Below are 19,670 nucleotides of genomic sequence, written 5' to 3'. Positions count from 1 at the left end.
TTTCCTCACGAATCCTGGCGATGATTGGAGCCGCCACATCTGCTGCTACCGTCGCCGACATCTTGGCGTTGGAATAAAGGAGGGAGCACATCTCCTCCGCCAAGATATATGGCTGCTTTGCTTTTACGTTCCGGCCAAAGCCACCAACCCAGGTCTTGAGGGTCGCAAGAGAAGCGCTCTTGATGGCGGGAAAGATCTGAAAGAGTCATTCCCATTTAGAACGCAAACCATAAAAGGGATTTTGGTAAAGAAAATCATTAATACTTGAATACCGGTATGTACACTTACTATTTTCTACAACAAAGGATTCTCACAAAGAGAAAATTCCATACCAAATTTGTAACATGTACCAAAATTATTCCCAAATAGACAATAAGTAGCAATAGGGGAAAGAATATAATACATACCGAGTCACTCATAAGGTCAGAGACCAGGGCGTAACAAATCTCACATCCATCCAGATGCCAGACCAAAAGATCGGCCACCTGGACTGCACACCCAGCATGGGAACGGCAAACCTCATGCCCGCAAGATTTCTGCAACACAGCAGTGCATGCTGTCTCCTGACAGCGTACCACCTGTAAGATAATTTGGTATATGAGTATTAAATTAACTTGCGCCGGGAAACCCGGCGAAATACTTATAGAAATAAAATCAGCTGCGTAGGCTTGGCGGAAAAGCATGCGTGCTTAAGGACTAAATAAGAATATGTAATGGTACTCTATATATTGTTTCCATCCCTCCGTCATGTGATGTTAGTCAATAAAATGTAATCGTAAATATTCAAAGGCTCGGAAACGATGGTTGGATTAACTGTGAGCCAGTACGCCAGACCCGGAGAAAGAATTCGGTACACCCACCGGAGTGGGAAGTGTAAGCAAGATAAGGGACGAGCGGACAAGGAACAACCCTCTAGGAATCCGTAGGCCCCGGGATGCATGAAGTATTACATTAAAGAATATAGAGTATAGATATAGCTCCGGAATACATGTGTAAATCCGGCGCGAAAAAACAAATTCTAATGTAAATATGTTATAAATCCAGTAAACAACAAGCTCCGTCTGAGCCCCTCTTCCCGGACCGACCATCCATAAAATTTCGTAAACAAATATTGGATAAATTAAAGGATCAGAACTGAGTAGAATATCTGAATCCGATCAAAGAATCATAGCTACTATTTTATAGATACGATTCTCAAATTATCCCGGTCCTCCCAGAATGGAAGGATAACAAGGATGGAGTACTAGGGAAATAGGGGGGGTGGGGAGCGAGGTACGAGGCGAGAAGCATACTCAGTCCCGCGCTTCTGGTGGCCAACCATGACGAGACGAAGAGAGAGCGCTACCCGCTTCGACGCACGGAGCGTATGAGCCAGCCTCCACCTCGGGTGACTTTCCGTTTTCTATAAAAGCACGTGACTCAAGCCTACTACCCGATGTAGGGAGTGGCGAAAGGCCTCTATAGGGAGAGGACACCCAAGGAGAGTGACTGGCTCGAAATCAGGTGATCACTGTGGTCGGGGGATTGGGACTACCCTCAGAGACACAAAGGAAATACCCGATGACGCAGTAGGCATATGGCTTCCCGGAAAGCACGCAGATAAAGAAAAAAACAATAATAATAATGATAATTATGTGGCAGATGTGATATACAATTAAATAGGCTATATCAACATAAATGAGTAATAAGGGGGGAAAAAAGGGAGAGGAACACGGCGTAAAAGGAAAGTATAGCCTAATCCTCCAAAGTCAGGTAGTTGCCGACCTGGACAGGAAACTACACTGCTCTAAACAATAACTAGCCCTCCAAAATCGGGTAAAATACCGACCTGGTCAGATAGTCCCTAAATAAAGTAAAAACGTGTTCCGATTCCCCGTAAAATACTCAAAATGAACAAGCTAAGTAAGATATGAAATACATATATTGAAGGGGAAGCTCACGGGATAGGCTACCGTCTGAAGCCGCGTACTTCTCGGTCGGGTAGGCTAACTAACTGAACGTCAAAATAGCCTAAATAAATGTCAATAACCATTCAAAAACACTGTTCAAGATGTCTAGAAATAACTAAATGAGACCACAATTAGTATGAGGAACTAATTGATAATCGCACATAACAAAGAGATCAGGAGGTAGCGACACTAAAATGGCTGCCAAATATACCTGTAAGGGAAGGCATCATACAAAGCAGCTGAGACTAAAATTAACAATATTATTAATTTAACGTGTGTCGCTACCTAGAATTATAAAAACAGATATTAATAATACTCTACTTGGGAGCAGGGATCTCCAAAACGTCTGACATCTTCAAAAACACCGAAACACAAAGCTATGAAAACAACACGTCTGAATCTCACTGGTGCTAGAAAGGAATAAGGGAAGAAGCGTGGGAAGTGGTAAGGGTGGGGGGAGGGTAGTCGTAGTAGAGGGCAGTAGTCGGATGTAGAACGGCACCTCGTAGTATTGGAGGATATTGAGGAAGGAGAGGACTAACTGGTGAGGGACCTCTGGTCGTGGTTCTAACACGCCCCAGTTACTATACCGACACTCAATTAGAGTGAGCGAGCTGGGTTTATTCCTGGCATTCCATGCAACTTTTTTCTCTGGTATATTTAGCAGTATTTATACCTTAGAAATGGTGCTATAAGGAGTATTTCATGGAGCGTCATAGGTCGAGCCCAGAAATTATTATACTCATAACATATTACCAAAGTTTGTCATTTTGGGTGCACACTTTTCATTCCTTAATCATTTTGCCTTCTTATTGTACTATATGTATATGTCCTATTTGATGTACAGTTGAATCTCGCAATAACAGACAAATACAGTAATGCCTCACAACACGAAATTAATTGGTTCCGTAATGGCTTTCGTAAAGTGATTTTTTCATCTTGTGAGTCTCCTTTTACATGTAGATAGCCTAGTTCGTTCCAGACCCCACATTAAATGATTATAAAAAGATGCACGATGGGATACAGTACAGTAGATGCTGACCAATAGAAGAGCAGGATCTCATGGTGGTAACTAGCATCCGAGTAGGAGATAACCAATGGGAATACGTGAGGATGGTAGAAAGTTTACTGGCTGGCGGAGCGCGAATTTTAAAATCAGTCTCGGACACGGTTGGGCTCTCGCACCATACCTCCTTTTGTTATCCGAAAAATTTTTCGTAATGAGAGTCGTAAATTCTTCACATCTCATTTCGCAGAGTGAAAATTTTGTAAGTCTATTTTTTTGTATCGAGAGGTTTGACTGTAGTGGCGAAGGGCTGGCCGTTATTCGTGATTGTCTGATATATTTAAAATATGTCTACTGAATCATTAAATCGGATAAAATCATACCCAATTGTATACAGTAGTGGACTATCATACATACCCAGCAGCTGAGATTGACTCAATTTGCTTTTTTGCCCTTGGATGACATAATTGAGGGATTTAAATTAAATGAAACAGAAAGAAAGGTCACTACATGCAAGGACTGAATCAAAATGAGTGAATACAGTGCAATGCTGGAAAATACTAGTGGTCAATTTTGGAAGTAACATATTTCTATCCTAATAATTAAAATCAAACAAAATCACAAATGGAATTTATACAGGACTACTATATTTGCAAATAAATTGGTAAATAAATGTAAATATTATATTTCCAAACCAAGACGTGGTAAATGATAAAGAAAATTTTAATTAATTTATCTCATCTGTAGTATAAGACGACTTAAATTACAAAGCCATCTGTGTATAAGCTAGGGTTTGGTTATATAAAGATGATATTGCAATTGTTTTTATAATTGTATCCTTAGAAATTCAAAGTAACTGAAATAATGCCGATTCTATGTTATATTTTTCCTACATACAACAGCCAACAGGGAAACCATTGTTTTGTCCAAGTTTCATTACAAATACTGTATCAACAAACGAGCAAACATATTTTTACATCCAATTGATAATTAGTGATACTAATAGCTTTAACTAAACTGTATGAAAATTGTTGGTCTATGAAACATTGGTATTTTTGCAATATTTATATTAAGATATTTTGAGTAAGTTTGTAAATTATATTAATATAATTTGTTATTTATACATATGCCCATATCCTCGATGGCATTAGCTTGAAATCAATTGACAGTGTTTACATTTTCTCAACTGGGCTCGCATAAAAAAGAAGATTTCTTTGATATAGAATTATTTCTCGAATAGACTATTTATTTTGAAGATATGCCTATATTGAAGGGGAAATAGTTTTATTACCTTTAAAAAATAAATTTACAGCAAATAAGTACAAATATATTGGAGTTAACATACTTTTTCTAGAAATTGACCTGTACAACATCACCTAGACATCTAGAATCCATTATAAATGGATTAGTTATTGCGAGGTTACTGTATGCATCAAGTTTAAAACTTCAATGATTTTTGTACAGAAACTAAAAAAACTTTTTCATATTCATTCATGGACACTGTTTACTTTTGACATTAATCTTAACCATTACTTTTCCCTTTCATAGAGTAACTCTCTGAGAACCATGAATATATATGGTATGGTTCTAGTGAACTTTCGAGCCAATATAGATGTGATCAAAATTAGTTTAAAAAAAACAAATTTTACAAATTCTTATAGTATTTAAGTATAACTTGAATATAAATTCTGTTTTATTTTAAAAGATTGTCAGTGACAAGCATATTTGATGTGGGCTATTTTGTCTCAAAATCTGTTTCCTTGATTTGTGTATCCTTGAATGTTTTGGGTAAGATATCCATACCTTTATAAATTTAATGTTTATCTGTTCTAGATGTTCAATGTTTTATAACATATTTTGTTATGTTTTGTAATTGTCTTTAGGAGTCTGTAAACAAACAGAATATCAATGTGGAGACGGATCTTGTATTCCTGAGAGTGAGCGATGTGATGATATTTTTGATTGTGCTGATCAGTCTGATGAGAGAGACAACTGTAAGTATTAAATCTCTATATATGATAAATATCTTTATTTCATGTTAAATTGTTTTGGTAACTAAATTCAAGTTGAGGTATTACACATAACATTGAAGCATGTGTGAGATTTTACAGTATTGTAATACCAAGAATTGCCGTAATGTACACATTTTTACTACATGCCTAAAGTCTGTGTCTTGTGTATGTTATTAAAATTGACCTCTTTACATATTTCAAAAATATTACAATATACTTCTTGGCAATGAATTTCTCTGCTGCATTATTTCTTCTCATTTATTTTTCTGAGGTTATTATACTCATCTCCCTGTCTGTTTGGTGGTGGTTTGTTTTCAGAATCTATCCCCTTGTTTTGGATGGGAACATGGGAGAGCATCTTCCTGCTTGATGCTGTAATTCTTGGTCCTGGAAAATTGATTTATAATCAATTATTTTGGATTTTCTGTCATTTTTACATCGCCATTTTCACCCTTGCACTGTCTTGACTGATATTGATTTTTGAATCCCTCATGGCTTGAAGTCAGATTTTAAGTACTGTACTCATAGAGCCCGGAGGTAATGGATAGGAGAATACTCCTCCTTTAACCATTGCATTCGTATAATTGAGTTGGTAAAGCAAGGTGAAAGTCCCGTGGTCCTAGTGCTGAATCTGATCTCTGTACAGGCCAATGACTCTTAGGGCACTAGTAAGGGTTCATCTGTTCTTAAGTTTACCCTCCTGGTAAGCATGAAAGATTATCCGGATGAATGACTAAAATCATCACAAGGCAAGATGACTTTGCATATACATGTATTTTTTCCAGTTTTCAGAAGAAATATACAGTATATAAAAAACAAACAATTTACGTAGCATGCTAAATATATATAAACTTTTTTGAATCGGTGAAAAATAAAATTAAGACGACACAAAATTGGTCTAGTTTTATCTTCTTTTTAATGAAGATTTGTAAATGAATTATTTATTGAGCTATTACCATACAAAAAATGTTATTAAGGCAAATTAATGAAAATAGGGGATTGATTGAAACCACTACTAAAAATCAATGAAAACCATCTAATGATTGAAATCAGAGATGAAACAAATGTAGTTCAGATGAAGAAATTGAACTAAAAGATAGTGGTTTAATAACCCATCAAAACAAGCCTTCTTATAAAAATTTGAAGTAGATAAATATGAAAAGGAAAGTATAGTGGTACCTCGGAGATCGAACACAATTTATGCTAAAGACATGTTCGAAAGGCAAATTGTTAGAACACTGAATCAATCTTCCATGAGAATGAATGGAAATAGTATTGATTGGCTCCCCACCTGAGGATGCTCCTATTATGGGCTATTTTACACAAATATTATAATATTAGAGAACAGTAAAGTACATAAAACCACACCAAAAACAAGGAAAAGTTACAACTAATAGCATAAATTAACGGATTTTGAGCGAAGCGAAAAATCTATTTTTGGGTGAGATGGCCATGTCGTCCGATGGAAGTTCCTAAAGTGTAGCTTCCTTGGGTATATATAACTACGGCAATATTCCCAGAGAATTTACCTTAAGGTACCCAGAATTCTAACTCCTGGAGCGAATATCCCTAATAAAAGAACCAGGGATATCGCGAAATATCAGAGGACGTATTCTTGACACACCACATAGCAATCTGCACCCCGAACAGAGTTAACACTTCGAAGGGGTCAATTGGCAAGAAAACGAAAACGAGAAAGAAAGGAGAGCCGCTCGCAAGGTATCTCTCCTCTCCCGTTTCGTAAGCGTGCATTGCGCCGCTCACGGCTCCATCTGTATTCCTTGTAGCGATACACGAGGTGCTACAGATACTGTATGTAGGGAGGGGACCTACAGCCCTTTAGAAGAAAGGGAAGGGGGGGTCCATCAGGACGACATGGCAATCTCACCCAAAAATAGATTTTTCGCTTCGCTCAAAATCCGTTTTTTGGGCTCAAGCCATGTCGTCCTGATGGAAGTATACCAGAGCATTACTGTATCTGTGGATTCTCAAAACGTGCCGTAGTCTCCGAAGGTATTTCCCGGCCAACTAAACCTAGAGACCTAAGATGTTACCGTCATACATCTTTTCAACTAACCATAGACTATTTTGTATTATCTCCCTTCTTGTTGAGCCTTTTGAATAGTGTTTCCTGCTGTGACCCTATTTACACAGTTATTCAAACTGACTAAGGTAAATTTGTAAGAACAATGTACAAAAGTCTATAGTTCTATAGTTCTAGTCCTTATGCTAATCTAATTATGAAATTAATAATGGTAACATATTTTCCATGGAAGTTCCATCAATATTTTATCAATATTATTCATGTTAATGATTTTTTTCAAAATTGTTTTAATTCTATTAAATACTAATGAATACCACTACTTATGTATGTATGCATATATATATATATATATATATATATATATATATATATATATACATATATATATATACATATATATATATATATATATATATATATATATATATATATATATACATATATATATATATATATACAATCATATATCTGGTTGTGCATGTGTTTGATCTGCATATTTATTTGAGTGTTTTTTTTTTGTGTATATTGCAATCTCACCTATTCATTTAATATATTTGTATTTATATATATGTGTTGATAACTAAAAGAATTTTGGAAGATTGAAAGACGTGCACGTGTTTAGGGGTATGGCTAACGGTATGTCTGATAATTTTTTGGTGGAAGGAAAATTAGTTGTTGCAAAAGAGTTGGGGAATAGAGTAGGTGGATGTAAAAGGGAGCTAGTGAGGGTTGAAGAGCTAATAAAACGGGGTGTAAAAAGTAAATATCAGGAAAGGTTGAAAATGGCATATGACGAGGTGAGAGTAAGAGAAACTGGTAATTTAGAGGAGGAGTGGAACTTAGCAAAAGAGAATCTTGTTGGGATTGCAAGTAATGTATGGGGCAAGAAGGTTGTTGGAGGCAGCATGAGGAAGGGCAGTGAATGGTGGAATGAAGGAGTGAAGGTAAAAGTGGAAGAGAAAAAAGAGGGCTTTTGAAGAATGGCTGCAGAGTAATAGTATAGAGAAGTATGAAAAATATAGAGAGAAAAATGTGGAAGTAAAGCGCAAGGTACGTGAGGCAAAGAGGGCAGCTGACCTGAGGTGGGGTCAGGGACTGGGTCAGTCATATGAAGAGAATAAGAGGAAGTTTTGGAAAGAAGTGAAGAGAGTAAGGAAGGGTGGCGCAAAAATTGAAGAGACAGTGAAGGATGGAAATGGAAGGTTGTTAAAAGGAGAGGAGGCAAGGAAAAGGTGGGCGGAATATTTTGGATGTTTGCCGAATGTTGAGGATAATAGAGAGGCAGATATAATTGCTGTTGCAGGTGTTGAGGTGCCAGTGATGGGAGATGAGAATGAGAGAGAGATTACAATAGAGGAAGTGAGGAGAGCACTAGATGAAACGAGAGTAGGAAAAGCATCTGGTATGGATGGTGTGAAAGCTGAGATGTTGAAGGAAGGGAAGGGGGTGTGACTGTACTTGAATGGTTGGTGAGATTGTTTAATATGTGTTTTGTGTTGTCAATGGTACCAGTAGAGTGGTTTGTGCATGTATTGTACCACTATATAAGGGTAAGGGAGATGTGCATGAGTATTGTAATTCAAGAGGTATTAGTTTGTTGAGTGTAGTTGGAAAAGTGTATGGTAGAGTAATGATTAATAGGATTAAGGATAAAACAGAGAATGCAATCTTGGAAGTACAGGGTGGTTTTAGAAGAGGTAGGGGTTGTATGAATCAGATTTTTACAGTTAGGCAGATATGCGAGAAATATTTAGCAAAAGGTAAGGAGGTGTATGTTGCGTTTATGGATCTGGAGAAAGCATATGATAGAGTTGATAGGGAAGCAATGTGGAATGTGATGAGGTTATATGGAGTTGGTGGAAGGTTGTTGCAAGCAGTGAAAAGTTTCTACAAAGGTAGTAAAGCATGTGTTAGAATAGGAAATGAAGTGAGCAATTGGTTTCCGGTGAGAGTGGGGCTGAGACAGGGATGTGTGATGTCGCCGTGGTCGTTTAACTTGTATGTTGATGGAGTGGTGAGAGAGGTGAATGCTCGAGTGCTTGGACGAGGATTAAAACTGGTAGGCGAGAATGATCAAGAATGGGAGGTAAATCAGTTGTTGTTTGCGGATGATACTGTACTGGTAGCAGACACAGAAGAGAAGCTTGACTGACTAGTGACAGAATTTGGAAGGGTGTGTGAGAGAAGGAAGTTGAGAGTTAATGTGGGTAAGAGTAAGGTTATGAGATGTACGAGAAGGGAAGGTGGTGCAAGGTTGAATGTCATGTTGAATGGAGAGTTACTTGAGGAGGTGGATCAGTTTAAGTACTTGGGGTCTGTTGTTGCAGCAAATGGTGGAGTGGAAGCAGATGTACGTCAGAGAGTGAATGAAGGTTGCAAAGTGTTGGGGGCAGTTAAGGGAGTAGTAAAAAATAGAGGGTTGGGCATGAATGTAAAGAGAGTTCTATATGAGAAAGTGATTGTACCAACTGTGATGTATGGATCGGAGTTGTGGGGAATGAAAGTGATGGAGAGACAGAAATTGAATGTGTTTGAGATGAAGTGTCTAAGGAGTACGGGTGGTGTATCTCGAGTAGATAGGGTTAGGAACGAAGTGGTGAGGGAGAGAACGGGTGTAAGAAATGAGTTAGCGGCTAGAGTGGATATGAATGTGTTTAGGTGGTTTGGCCATGTTGAGAGAATGGAAAATGGCTGTCTGCTAAAAAAGGTGATGAATGCAAGAGTTGATGGGAGAAGTACAAGAGGAAGGCCAAGGTTTGGGTGGATGGATGGTGTGAAGAAAGCTCTGGGTGATAGGAGGATAGATGTGAGAGAGGCAAGAGAGTGTGCTAGAAATAGGAATGAATGGCGAGCGATTGTGAAGCAGTTCCGGTAGGCCCTGCTGTTTCCTCCGGTGCCTTAGATGACTGCGGAGGTAGCAGCAGTAGGGGATTCAGCATTATGAAGCTAAATCTGTGGTGGAAATGTGGGAGGTTGGGCTGTGGCACCCTAGCAGTACAAGCTGAACTCGGCTGAGTCCCTGGTTAGGCTGGAGGAACGTAGAGAGTAGAGGTCCCCTTTTTTGTTTTGTTTCATTGTTGATGTCGGCTACCCCCCAAAATTGGGGGAAGTGCCTTTGGTATATGTATGTATGTATATTTATATACAATATTGTGTGTGTATATATATATATATATATATATATATATATATATATATATATATATATATATATATATATATATATATATATATATATGTATGTATGTATGTATAATATATATATAAAGGATTTTGACGTAGGAAAAATCTATTTCTGGGCGAGAGACCCGTGCCGCCCAGTGAAATGCTCCTTTAACATCATTTCTAAGGTAAAAACTGCTATAAATTTACCAGAGAAAAATTTGTATAGGAATGCTAGGTTGAACCCAGCTCGCTCACCTTAATAAGGTGTCGGTATACTACTGGGGTGTGAATTAATCACAACCAGAGGCCTCGCACCATTTAGAAATCTCCTGTCAATATCCCCGAACAGCGAGGTGCCGTTCAACATCCTACTACTACTAGTAATCCCACGCCAGTGACGTCACTCCTTATAGCACCCCAGATTGGGGCCCAATTAGGGAGGGACGGGTGGGTTCACTGGGCGGCACGGGTCTTTCGCCCAGAAATAGATTTTTTCTATGTCAAAATCTCTTTTCTGTGCTCCGACCCGTGCCGCCCAGTGAAATCGTACCAGAGAATGGGGACCCAATATGGCTAACTACCTGAAGGGAATAACACAAAAATAACATAGCTGATGAGTTTTAATAACAAAAAAGAGGGATGTGGAAACCCGTAAAATAGATCACATTGTAAATGACAGTGATAATTAAGCATGGTACATAATCAATAATGAAACCCGTAGGTAAAAGTCAACAGATATGAAAAGTGGTAATCCAGCTTGGTAATCAAAATGCAAAGTTAAACATTCAATCATAGATATAAATATGAGCATGTTACAAAATCCCACCAGGGGAAGATGGAGAGAACCAAGCGAAAGAAAACCCATAACAAATATTTAACATAACAAAAGAAAATCATCTCGGGGATTTCAAGAACAAGTGAAATCAAAACAATTCGTGAATTTGATCAATTGAATAATAAAATAAAACATCATGGTAAACAAAACAGGTAGGAACAACAGGTAAGCCAGGCAAGAGGAAAAGAGGACAGAGCAAGACGTTGTGATTAGGACTCGGTACCTTCAGGAGGAATTATATTCCCTGCAGCTACTGTGGCAAATCTAAGAGCTTCTAAAGGTTTTAGGTAGTGGCGCTTGAAAACTTTAGGGGACTTCCAACCCGTATATTTTGAGAGCTCATCAAATTTCATATGGTGGAAAAAATTAATTGAGGTAGCCACAGCTCGAATATCATGGACATGTGGGAATGATTCAGGATTAGCTTGTTTAATGAAATAAAGAATTTGTTGCCTGATTCCTTTAAGGGTAATAGTTCCTCCGTGTTCTCTAATAAATAAGGGCCCTGTGGTTGTAGTGGAAGTTACACTTAAGTAGGATTTCAGGGTGGTAACTGGACACAGGGATGGATCCCTAGGAAGTGGAACAATCTTCCAGGGAGACCGCCTGTTTTGGGGGTCCTCATTTTTAGCCAGGAACACTTTGTTAGGGGAGAGAAGGACCTCACCCGAAGAGAGAAACTCTATATGACCTGGGTCTCTAGATAAGGCTGACAATTCTGAGATTCTGGAGCCAGAGGCGAGGCTCAAAAGAAAAAGTGACTTTCTTAATAATGCCATATAACAGGATTCATTTGGGGTGTCAGAGGCTAGCTTAAGAACATCGTTCAAAAACCAGGAAACTGCGCTAGGGCGAGTTGAAGGTTTTAGTCTGGCACAAGCTCTCGGAATGGATGAGAAATATGAATCCGTTAGATCAATGTCAAAATCAATATGGAAGATCTTTTTCAAGGCTGACTTGATTGTAGTTATGGTATTGGCTGCCAGGCCAGATTCGAAGAGAGTTCTGAAGAATGTCACAGTTAGGTTCATTGTCATTTTCTCTACTTGAGAATCTTTCAAGAACTTAACTAATTTCTTGACAGCTGAGTCATATTGACGGAGAGTAGATTCCCTTTTGTCAGATTCCAGGAAAATAGTATTCAAAGGATCGATGTTTGCACCTCGTTGGGCTACGAACTTCATGAAGTCCATAAAGTTAGAGCATTCAGAATCCTTGATGGCTTTTTATTATTGGATGGAGAGGTATAACAGTTCAATTTTGTTGGGTTCCAGCACATGTAGGTGTGTCTGGGAATGAGAAGGCAGATTCACTGGCTAAGAAGGCTACATCTGAGTTGCTGCCAAGAAGGTATCCCATTCCCTGTAATGATTTCTTACCTGACATCAAGAAATTGGTTTGCAATAAATGGCAACAGCAATGGGATAGCCTAGATGGAAATAAAATGCGAGAGGTAACAAATGACATATCTCCTTGGAGGTATAATATGATGCCCCGAAAATGGGAGACGTCTCTTTGTCATCTCCGTATTGGTCACACTCGGTTGACACACGAGTTTCTGCTGAAGGGCCAACACCAACCGTATTGTGACGACTGTTTAGTACCTCTAACAGTAAGGCATTTGCTGACCGAATGCCCCAATTATAACAATTTAAGGAATAGATATTTGTTTGAGGCTCGAGGTGAGGGTGGCAGGTTCATCCTTGCCAATATTCTTGGAAATGATGTGTCCTACCATGCAAGTGGCATTTTTAGATTTATTTCAGAAGCAGGTCTTCTGAAAAATATTTAACTTTTATGACATTCAACTTTTATGATTTTAATTGAATACTCTTTTATTTTTTATTTTATTTAAATTTTTATTTTTGTATACATAAATTAAATGTTACCGGCGTCAATGACCTTAGATGTCAGGATGCCAGAAAACTTTAAATCAATCAATGAGAATCCTTGAGGAAGCGAACACATTGCGAGTTTGTACTGTCTGTGATAGTACCGGATTGGGAATCCCCTGGGGGCGGAGACCTAGTTCTAGCAACAAGGGGAACCAATTGCTCTTGGGCCAGTTGGGGGCTACGAGAGCCACTTGACCTTTGAAGGATCTGAGTTTGTGCAGAACTTTCAGCAGGAGATTCACTAGAGGAAACAGATAAATCGTCTTTCAGGTATTCCAATCTAGAATCATAGAGTCCATGGCATAAGCCTGAGGGTCCAGGTTGGGGCTACGTAACAATCCAGTTTGCGATTGGATTCCGTCGCAAACAGATCCACCTGGAGACCCGGAACATGGGATAGTTTCCACTGGATAGATCGATTGTCTAGTGACCATTCCGACTCTAGCGGAGTCGTCCGGGAAAGGGAGTCCGCTACCACATTCCGGACTCCTGCTAGATGGACTGCTGACAGGTGCCACTTGTGCATTGCCGCCATGGAGAAAATCTTCAACATGACGTGGTTTATTTGGGCTGATCTGGAGCCTCCTCTGTTGAGGCAGTGAACTATGACTGCACTGTCGAGAACCAGTCTGATATGGAGATTCCTGGCTGGATTGAGACGTTTTAAAGTGAGGAAGACTGCCATGGCCTCTAGGATGTTGATGTGCATTTGTTGGAAGACCGGTGACCATAACCCTTGGACTTTCTTGTGTTGGGAGTAACCTCCCCACCCTGTTAAGGAGGCGTCTGTGTGAACGACGAGTCCCGGGACCGGGTGTTGTAAGGGAACCGACTTGGAGAGATTCTTGATCTTCGTCCAAGGCTGCAGACTTTTTCTCAGGATTGGGGAAAGGCGAGCACTTCTGTCTCGGCGTTTTGCGGTTGCTCTGGAGCGCCACACTTTGTTTATGTCCTTGAGTTTGGACCTTAGGACGATGTCTGTCACGGAGGCGAACTGCAAGGAACCTAGGATCCTCTCTTGGTTCCTTCTTGAGGCCAACTTCTCCCTGAGAAATTGTTTTGTATTCCTCGCTGTCTCCTTCCTTTTGGCTTTGGGGAGGCACAGCGTATGGGAGCACAGGTCCCATTGTAGCCCCAGCCATTGAAACTTGGTCTCCGGGACCAGGCGGGATTTCTCGAGGTTGACTTGGAATCCCAGTTGTCGAAGGAAGGTGAGGACTTTGTTCGTTGCTATGCAGCAATTCTGGGCATTGTCTGACCAGATTAGCCAATCGTCTAGATAGGCCACTACCTGTATCCCCTGAGTTCGAAGCTCTTGAATTACTGTCTCTGCTAGTTTGGTGAAGATTCTGGGTGCTATGTTGAGCCCGAATGGCATCACTTTGAATGCATATGCTTGTTTGCCTAGCTTGAAGCCCAGAGAAGGACGAAAATGCCTTGCTATTGGAACGTGATAGTAGGCATCGGTAAGATCGATGGAGGTGGTGACGGCCCCACGGGGAAGTAAGGTCCGCACCTGTGAGATGGTAAGCATATGAAATTTGTCGCAACGAATGAAGGAATTTAAACGAGACAGGTCCAGGATTATTCTTCGTTTGTCTGAGCCTTTCTTTGGCACGCTGAACAAGCGTCCTTGAAATCTTAAGCGACGTATGCTTTGGATCGCATTCTTTTGTAGCAGATCTTTTGTGAAGGAACGTAGTTCTTTTGTTGGCAGTTGGTAAAAGCTGTTCGGTGGAGGAGGTCCCTGTATCCAGCTCCACCCTAGTCCTTTGGAGATAATGCTGGAAGCCCAATCGCTGAACTTCCAACGGTCTCGAAATATGTACAGTCTCCCTCCTACCTGCGGCTTCTCAACGGGTGGAGGATGATTTGCCTCCTCTGCTTCTACGGGAAGACTTGCCTCGGTGATAACCCCTTCCGCTACCTCAGGCACGAAAGGCACCCCTGGAACCCCTGTGACGCTGATAGCCACGGAAAGAGCCCTGAGCCTCATAAGTGGGGTTAAAGGCGGCAAAGAAGGAAGTCGAGGCGATCTGAGACTGAGGGACCAGGACATATTGTTCTTGCTGTTGGCCCTTTGAGGTAGAAGGCTGGGGACCTTGAGGAGCCGGTTGGACTGAGACCTGTTGAACCCTGAATTGGGAAGATTGGAAAGGCCTCAATCTCTTCCTACCTTGAATTGGGATACCAGTAGGCTCATATTTCCTCTTTGAAACGAGGCCCCACCTAACTTTGAGGTTTTGGTTGGCTCTAGCTGCCTCGCTAAGGACCGAGTTAACCAAATCCTCTGGGAAAAGATCCGGGCCCCAGACTAGAGCTTTGATGAGCCTATTAGGTTCGTGCCTAATGGTGGCTTCAGAGAGGACGTGTCGACGACAACGGGTCTTGGTGTTTGCAATATCATAGGCGTCAGCCATAAAGTTTTGCATTAGTGACTTAGTGAGGACCTTGAGGTCCTCCTCGTTGTAAGTGGCGATGGTCAATTCGGAAAGGGCAACCGAATTGAGAGACCTGCCGAATCTGCACCTCGACTCCGGGAGTCTGGGAAGCCGTTCGCTGAACTGCGTCGAGGCACAGTCCGGGCTCAACTTACCTACCGAAAAGGTAGCTGGGGCGTTCCGCCAACATTCACTGTCTCCCGGAAAGAGAAGGGAGGTTAAGTCGGTCTCCTTGAGTTGGGGTAAAGGCTTCTCGTCTTTGATAGCCTGGAAGACCGCCTCTAAGATCTTGGTCGCACATGGGGTAGGGGTCTGGTCGTCGGCCACAAACATAGTATACAAACTTTTACAGGCCGTAATCATTGTGTTCAAGCAGTCCCACTCATTGAACACGCGGACCAAGACAGACTGTGCCTGCTCCTTAGGAAAAATAACAGTTTCCTTTGGGACCTTATCTAAACGGATCAGAGCCTCTTCCGTGAGGCGAGCGTATCCGGGGAAGGGGAATTCAAGACCCGGCGGGTAGAATTCATAATCCGTAAGAGGCCGGGTACCGAAACCTTCGATTGACAGCATACCCTCTGAGAAGGGGGCATGCAATGCTAACCTCCAAGGGTTATTCTTATTGAAAGGAGGAAGCTTGGAGGCGTCGGGGATGGGGTATTGCTGTTGTGGTGGTGGTAGCCCCGAGCTCATGAGTCTTTGGACTAGGCTCTCCACAGAAGCTATCCTCTCTTGCGATTGCTTCGTATGAGACGATAGCATGGACTCAAAACGAGCAAACAGTTTCTCTGAAAAATCCTCCACGTTAAATGATCCCGCCTGGGGGGGAACAGGTGCCGGAACAGAGGCTACTCCTTGAGAGGTTGAGGGCACAGCAATTGGGTCTTGAGAGACTCTGGTGGAGGAGGATTTAGCCTTCGAGGATGATGATCTCGAAGACTTTTGGTCTTTGGAAGACTTGTGAGTCTTATATAAAGGCTTACGATGAGCCTTCACCTTGGGGGGAACAGGCCGGGGACTGAGATCAATCCCGGTTGTCCCCAGAAAACCTTGAAAAGAAGAGTGTTCTGAAGTAGAAGAGAAAGCCGGGTTAGGGAGAGGAATCTTAGCCCAGGAACCACCTGACTCACCTACGTCCCTACCTGCGTCGGGATCATCCAGAGCCATGGGTTCCACATCAAGGTTGAGGGTAGCGATGTCCTCAGTTAGGGTGCCGCCTGTCTCCCCTTGGTCCGGGGCCAGAAGAAGAGATTCGATGCTCTCGATGATAAGGTCCGCCTTAGCATTGGAGTAGAGGCGGGAACACCAGTCCTCAGAGAGGATATACTGTAAGGCTGTTTGGCCTTCACGTTGCGGGCGAACCCGCCAATCCATATCTTGAGGGTAGCTTGGGCTGTGTCCTTTTCAAGCTGGGTGCTCTGAAAGAGAACAGACTATTAGCGAGGGATAAAAGTGCCAAGGAAAAGTGGAGAAGTCCAAGGACTTCGTAGGCACGAAGAAAAAAGGGCATGCGGGAAGTCCAGAGGACTGTGGCCTTAAAATAATAAAATGATTAAAAGAGACCATCAAATAATTTATAACTCCCCACAAGTCTGTATTAATGTAAATGCACTCACCGAGTCAGATGTTAGAGTGGAGGTCATTTTGTAGCAGACTACACAATTGTCCGGATGCCAAACAGCTAGGTCATCCACTTGAATAGAGCAGTGAGCGTGCGAACGACACGCATCATGGCCGCAGGGTTGGTGGAGAACAGCGGCACATGCCGTCATCGCACAACGTACAGTCTGTAAGATAAAAGATACATGAGTATCTTAAAGGAAAGCAAATTAGGGGGCCGGAGGCCCCGGTGCTTAAATATTTATAAAAGTTAATATCATGATAAAATATTTATATATATATATAGCTATAATTATCTTGAATGAAAGCAAATGAAGGGCACGGGGGGCCGGGTGCTTTAATTCCATATATATATATATATATATATATATATATATATATCAAATACATGATAAAAACTATTCATATAAATGCCTTAAATATATTGAATGAAGGCAAATAGGGGACCCCGGGGGGCCCGGGGTGCTTAATAAATCATATATCAAATACATGATAAAAACTATTAATATAAATGCCTTAAATATATTGAATGAAGGCAAATAGGGGACCCCGGGGGCCCCGCGGTGCTTAATATATCACAATAACAGATCTATTTGATTGTAAAAATTTAAATTAAATTAAGTCAGACCGTAATCGTGATCATATCAAAAGAAGGAAGGCAAGGTCGAGAACTAGGATCGTATATAATATATATATGTGACTAATATATAAAAGTAATCCAAGTAATAATGAGTAACGTTGGCTCCGGGGGCTCAACTAAACAACTCGACTGGATGGTAATGTATAAAAGCTACTTCGGGGGATCCCGTAATGAAAGTCTTTATATAAATATATATATCTATATGAGGTCCGTGAGGTGCGTGACACTAGAGAGGGGGAAGGGATCTTTAATGGGTCCGTGACGTGCGGGACCGAGAGGGAGTAGCACGTACAAAACTTAATAATAAAAAAATATAACATGACAAGGTACCACGGACCGAGCAGAAAACTTCCCGCCGATCGTTGGCCAAACGAGCGACGGAAAGAAAACGACTACGACCGGGTAGAGTAGTGAAAAGAGTAAGTAATGTACGTTAATGTATAATAATAGTAAGCCTCACAGATCAACGGGAACTGCCTGTGCAAAGAAAGCGGATACCCCCGGGAGGGGTACATAGCGCTATAAAGTGACTCAAACTCGATTGAGAGAGAGAGAGGGAGGGAACCCTGGGGTGGGGTATCGGCGGGAGGGAGGCTAGGAGTGGGGCGATAGCAGGTATACCAACCTGTCAGACCCACAATGATATGATCACGCGGAAAGGCTAATGACACTATAAAACATAACACATGGTAAAATAAGATAGGAAGGCCTGCCGGATGATAATAATAATAAAAATTAACTATATGTCAATCGTAAAACAAACGAGGGAGCGAACATGAGATCGGAGAAAACCCAAGCCTGACTGCGGCAGGGCTACCAACATAACACAGAGTCAGTGAAGTGCTAACAAAATGAAAACTAATATGTAATATCTGACTCATGAAAGCCCCTCGAGCTAATGCAAGCAAACGAATGACGTTAAAATGATAAGCAAGTCCGTGGCGTGCGAACGTAAATAATCCAAGTAATAATATAGTGGAATAGAGCGCTCGAAGGCGATCAGGCATACCAACCTACCGAAAATACGCACACGTAAATGTAGCAACTGTTATAATAATAACGGGACAATATAAAAGTTAATAAGGTGTGTGAACCGTGGATATCCATAAAGTTCATAACGAGAAACAATCAGTATGGGGGACTCATTGAAAATCATTAAGAACGAACGAGAGAGAGATAGGAGGGAGCCGGGCGCCATGAAAGACCCATGCAAGGTCGTGAAAATTAAAGCTGTATAATATAAGCAAAAAAGGGCAAGGCCCCCTCCAAAATCTCAAAACTCATAGATCTGGTACTTAACTTAGATGGAGTGACAGTGGAGTCCGACATCTTGAGGTAAATCCAGAAAAAACCAGCGAAATTCACACACAAGGCAAAATACGGCTAGAAAGTTACGTGCTAAGAAAGGAGTGTTGTCACTGGCGTGGGTTAGCTAGTAGTAGTAGGATGTTGAACGGCACCTCTCTGTTCGGGGATATTGACAGGAGATATCTAAATGGTGCGAGGCCTCTGGTTGTGATTTATTCAGCGCCCCAGTATTATACCAACACCTTATTAAGGTGAGCGAGCTGGGTTCAACCTAGCATTCCTATACAATTTTTCTCTGGTAAATTTATAGCAGTTTTTACCTTAGAAATGATGTTAAAGGAGCATTTCACTGGGCGGCATGGGTCGGAGCCCAGAAAACACATATTAAACAATCTCACCAACCATTCAAATACAGTCACACCCCCTTCCTTCAACATCTCAGCTCTCACACCATCCATATATATATATATATATATATATATATATATATATATATATATATATATATATATGTATGTATGTATGTATGTATGTATATATCTGACTGTATAGATATATATGTTTACACATAAAAAAATCTAACCATTGTTCTCCAGTCTTTGGTAGTGCCATAGCTCTGTACCATAGTCCTCCACTGTCTTGGGTTAGAGTTCTCTTGCTTGAGGCATACTATTCTATCTAATTTCTCTTCCTCTTGTTTTGTTAAAGTCTAGAGTTTATATAGGAGATATTTATTTTAATATTGTTACTGT

General features: G+C 40.9%; 1 protein-coding gene across 1 annotated transcript in view; it reads left to right on the top strand.

Moving 5' to 3' along the window:
• LOC137632462 (low-density lipoprotein receptor-related protein 1B-like) overlaps positions 1-19,670 on the top strand; it is a 199,142-nt gene that overhangs the window by 154,984 nt on the left and 24,488 nt on the right. Inside the window, exon 42 of the mRNA XM_068364396.1 lies at positions 4,839-4,949. Within this exon, the coding sequence (XP_068220497.1) occupies positions 4,839-4,949 (111 nt within the window). The remainder of the gene's footprint in view (positions 1-4,838; positions 4,950-19,670) is intronic.

This window comes from Palaemon carinicauda, chromosome 41 (assembly GCF_036898095.1).
Source record: "Palaemon carinicauda isolate YSFRI2023 chromosome 41, ASM3689809v2, whole genome shotgun sequence".
Taxonomy (NCBI): Eukaryota; Metazoa; Arthropoda; class Malacostraca; order Decapoda; family Palaemonidae; genus Palaemon; species Palaemon carinicauda.
The sequence above is the reverse complement of the archived record's forward strand: the minus strand, read 5'-3'. Positions and strand labels throughout refer to the sequence as shown.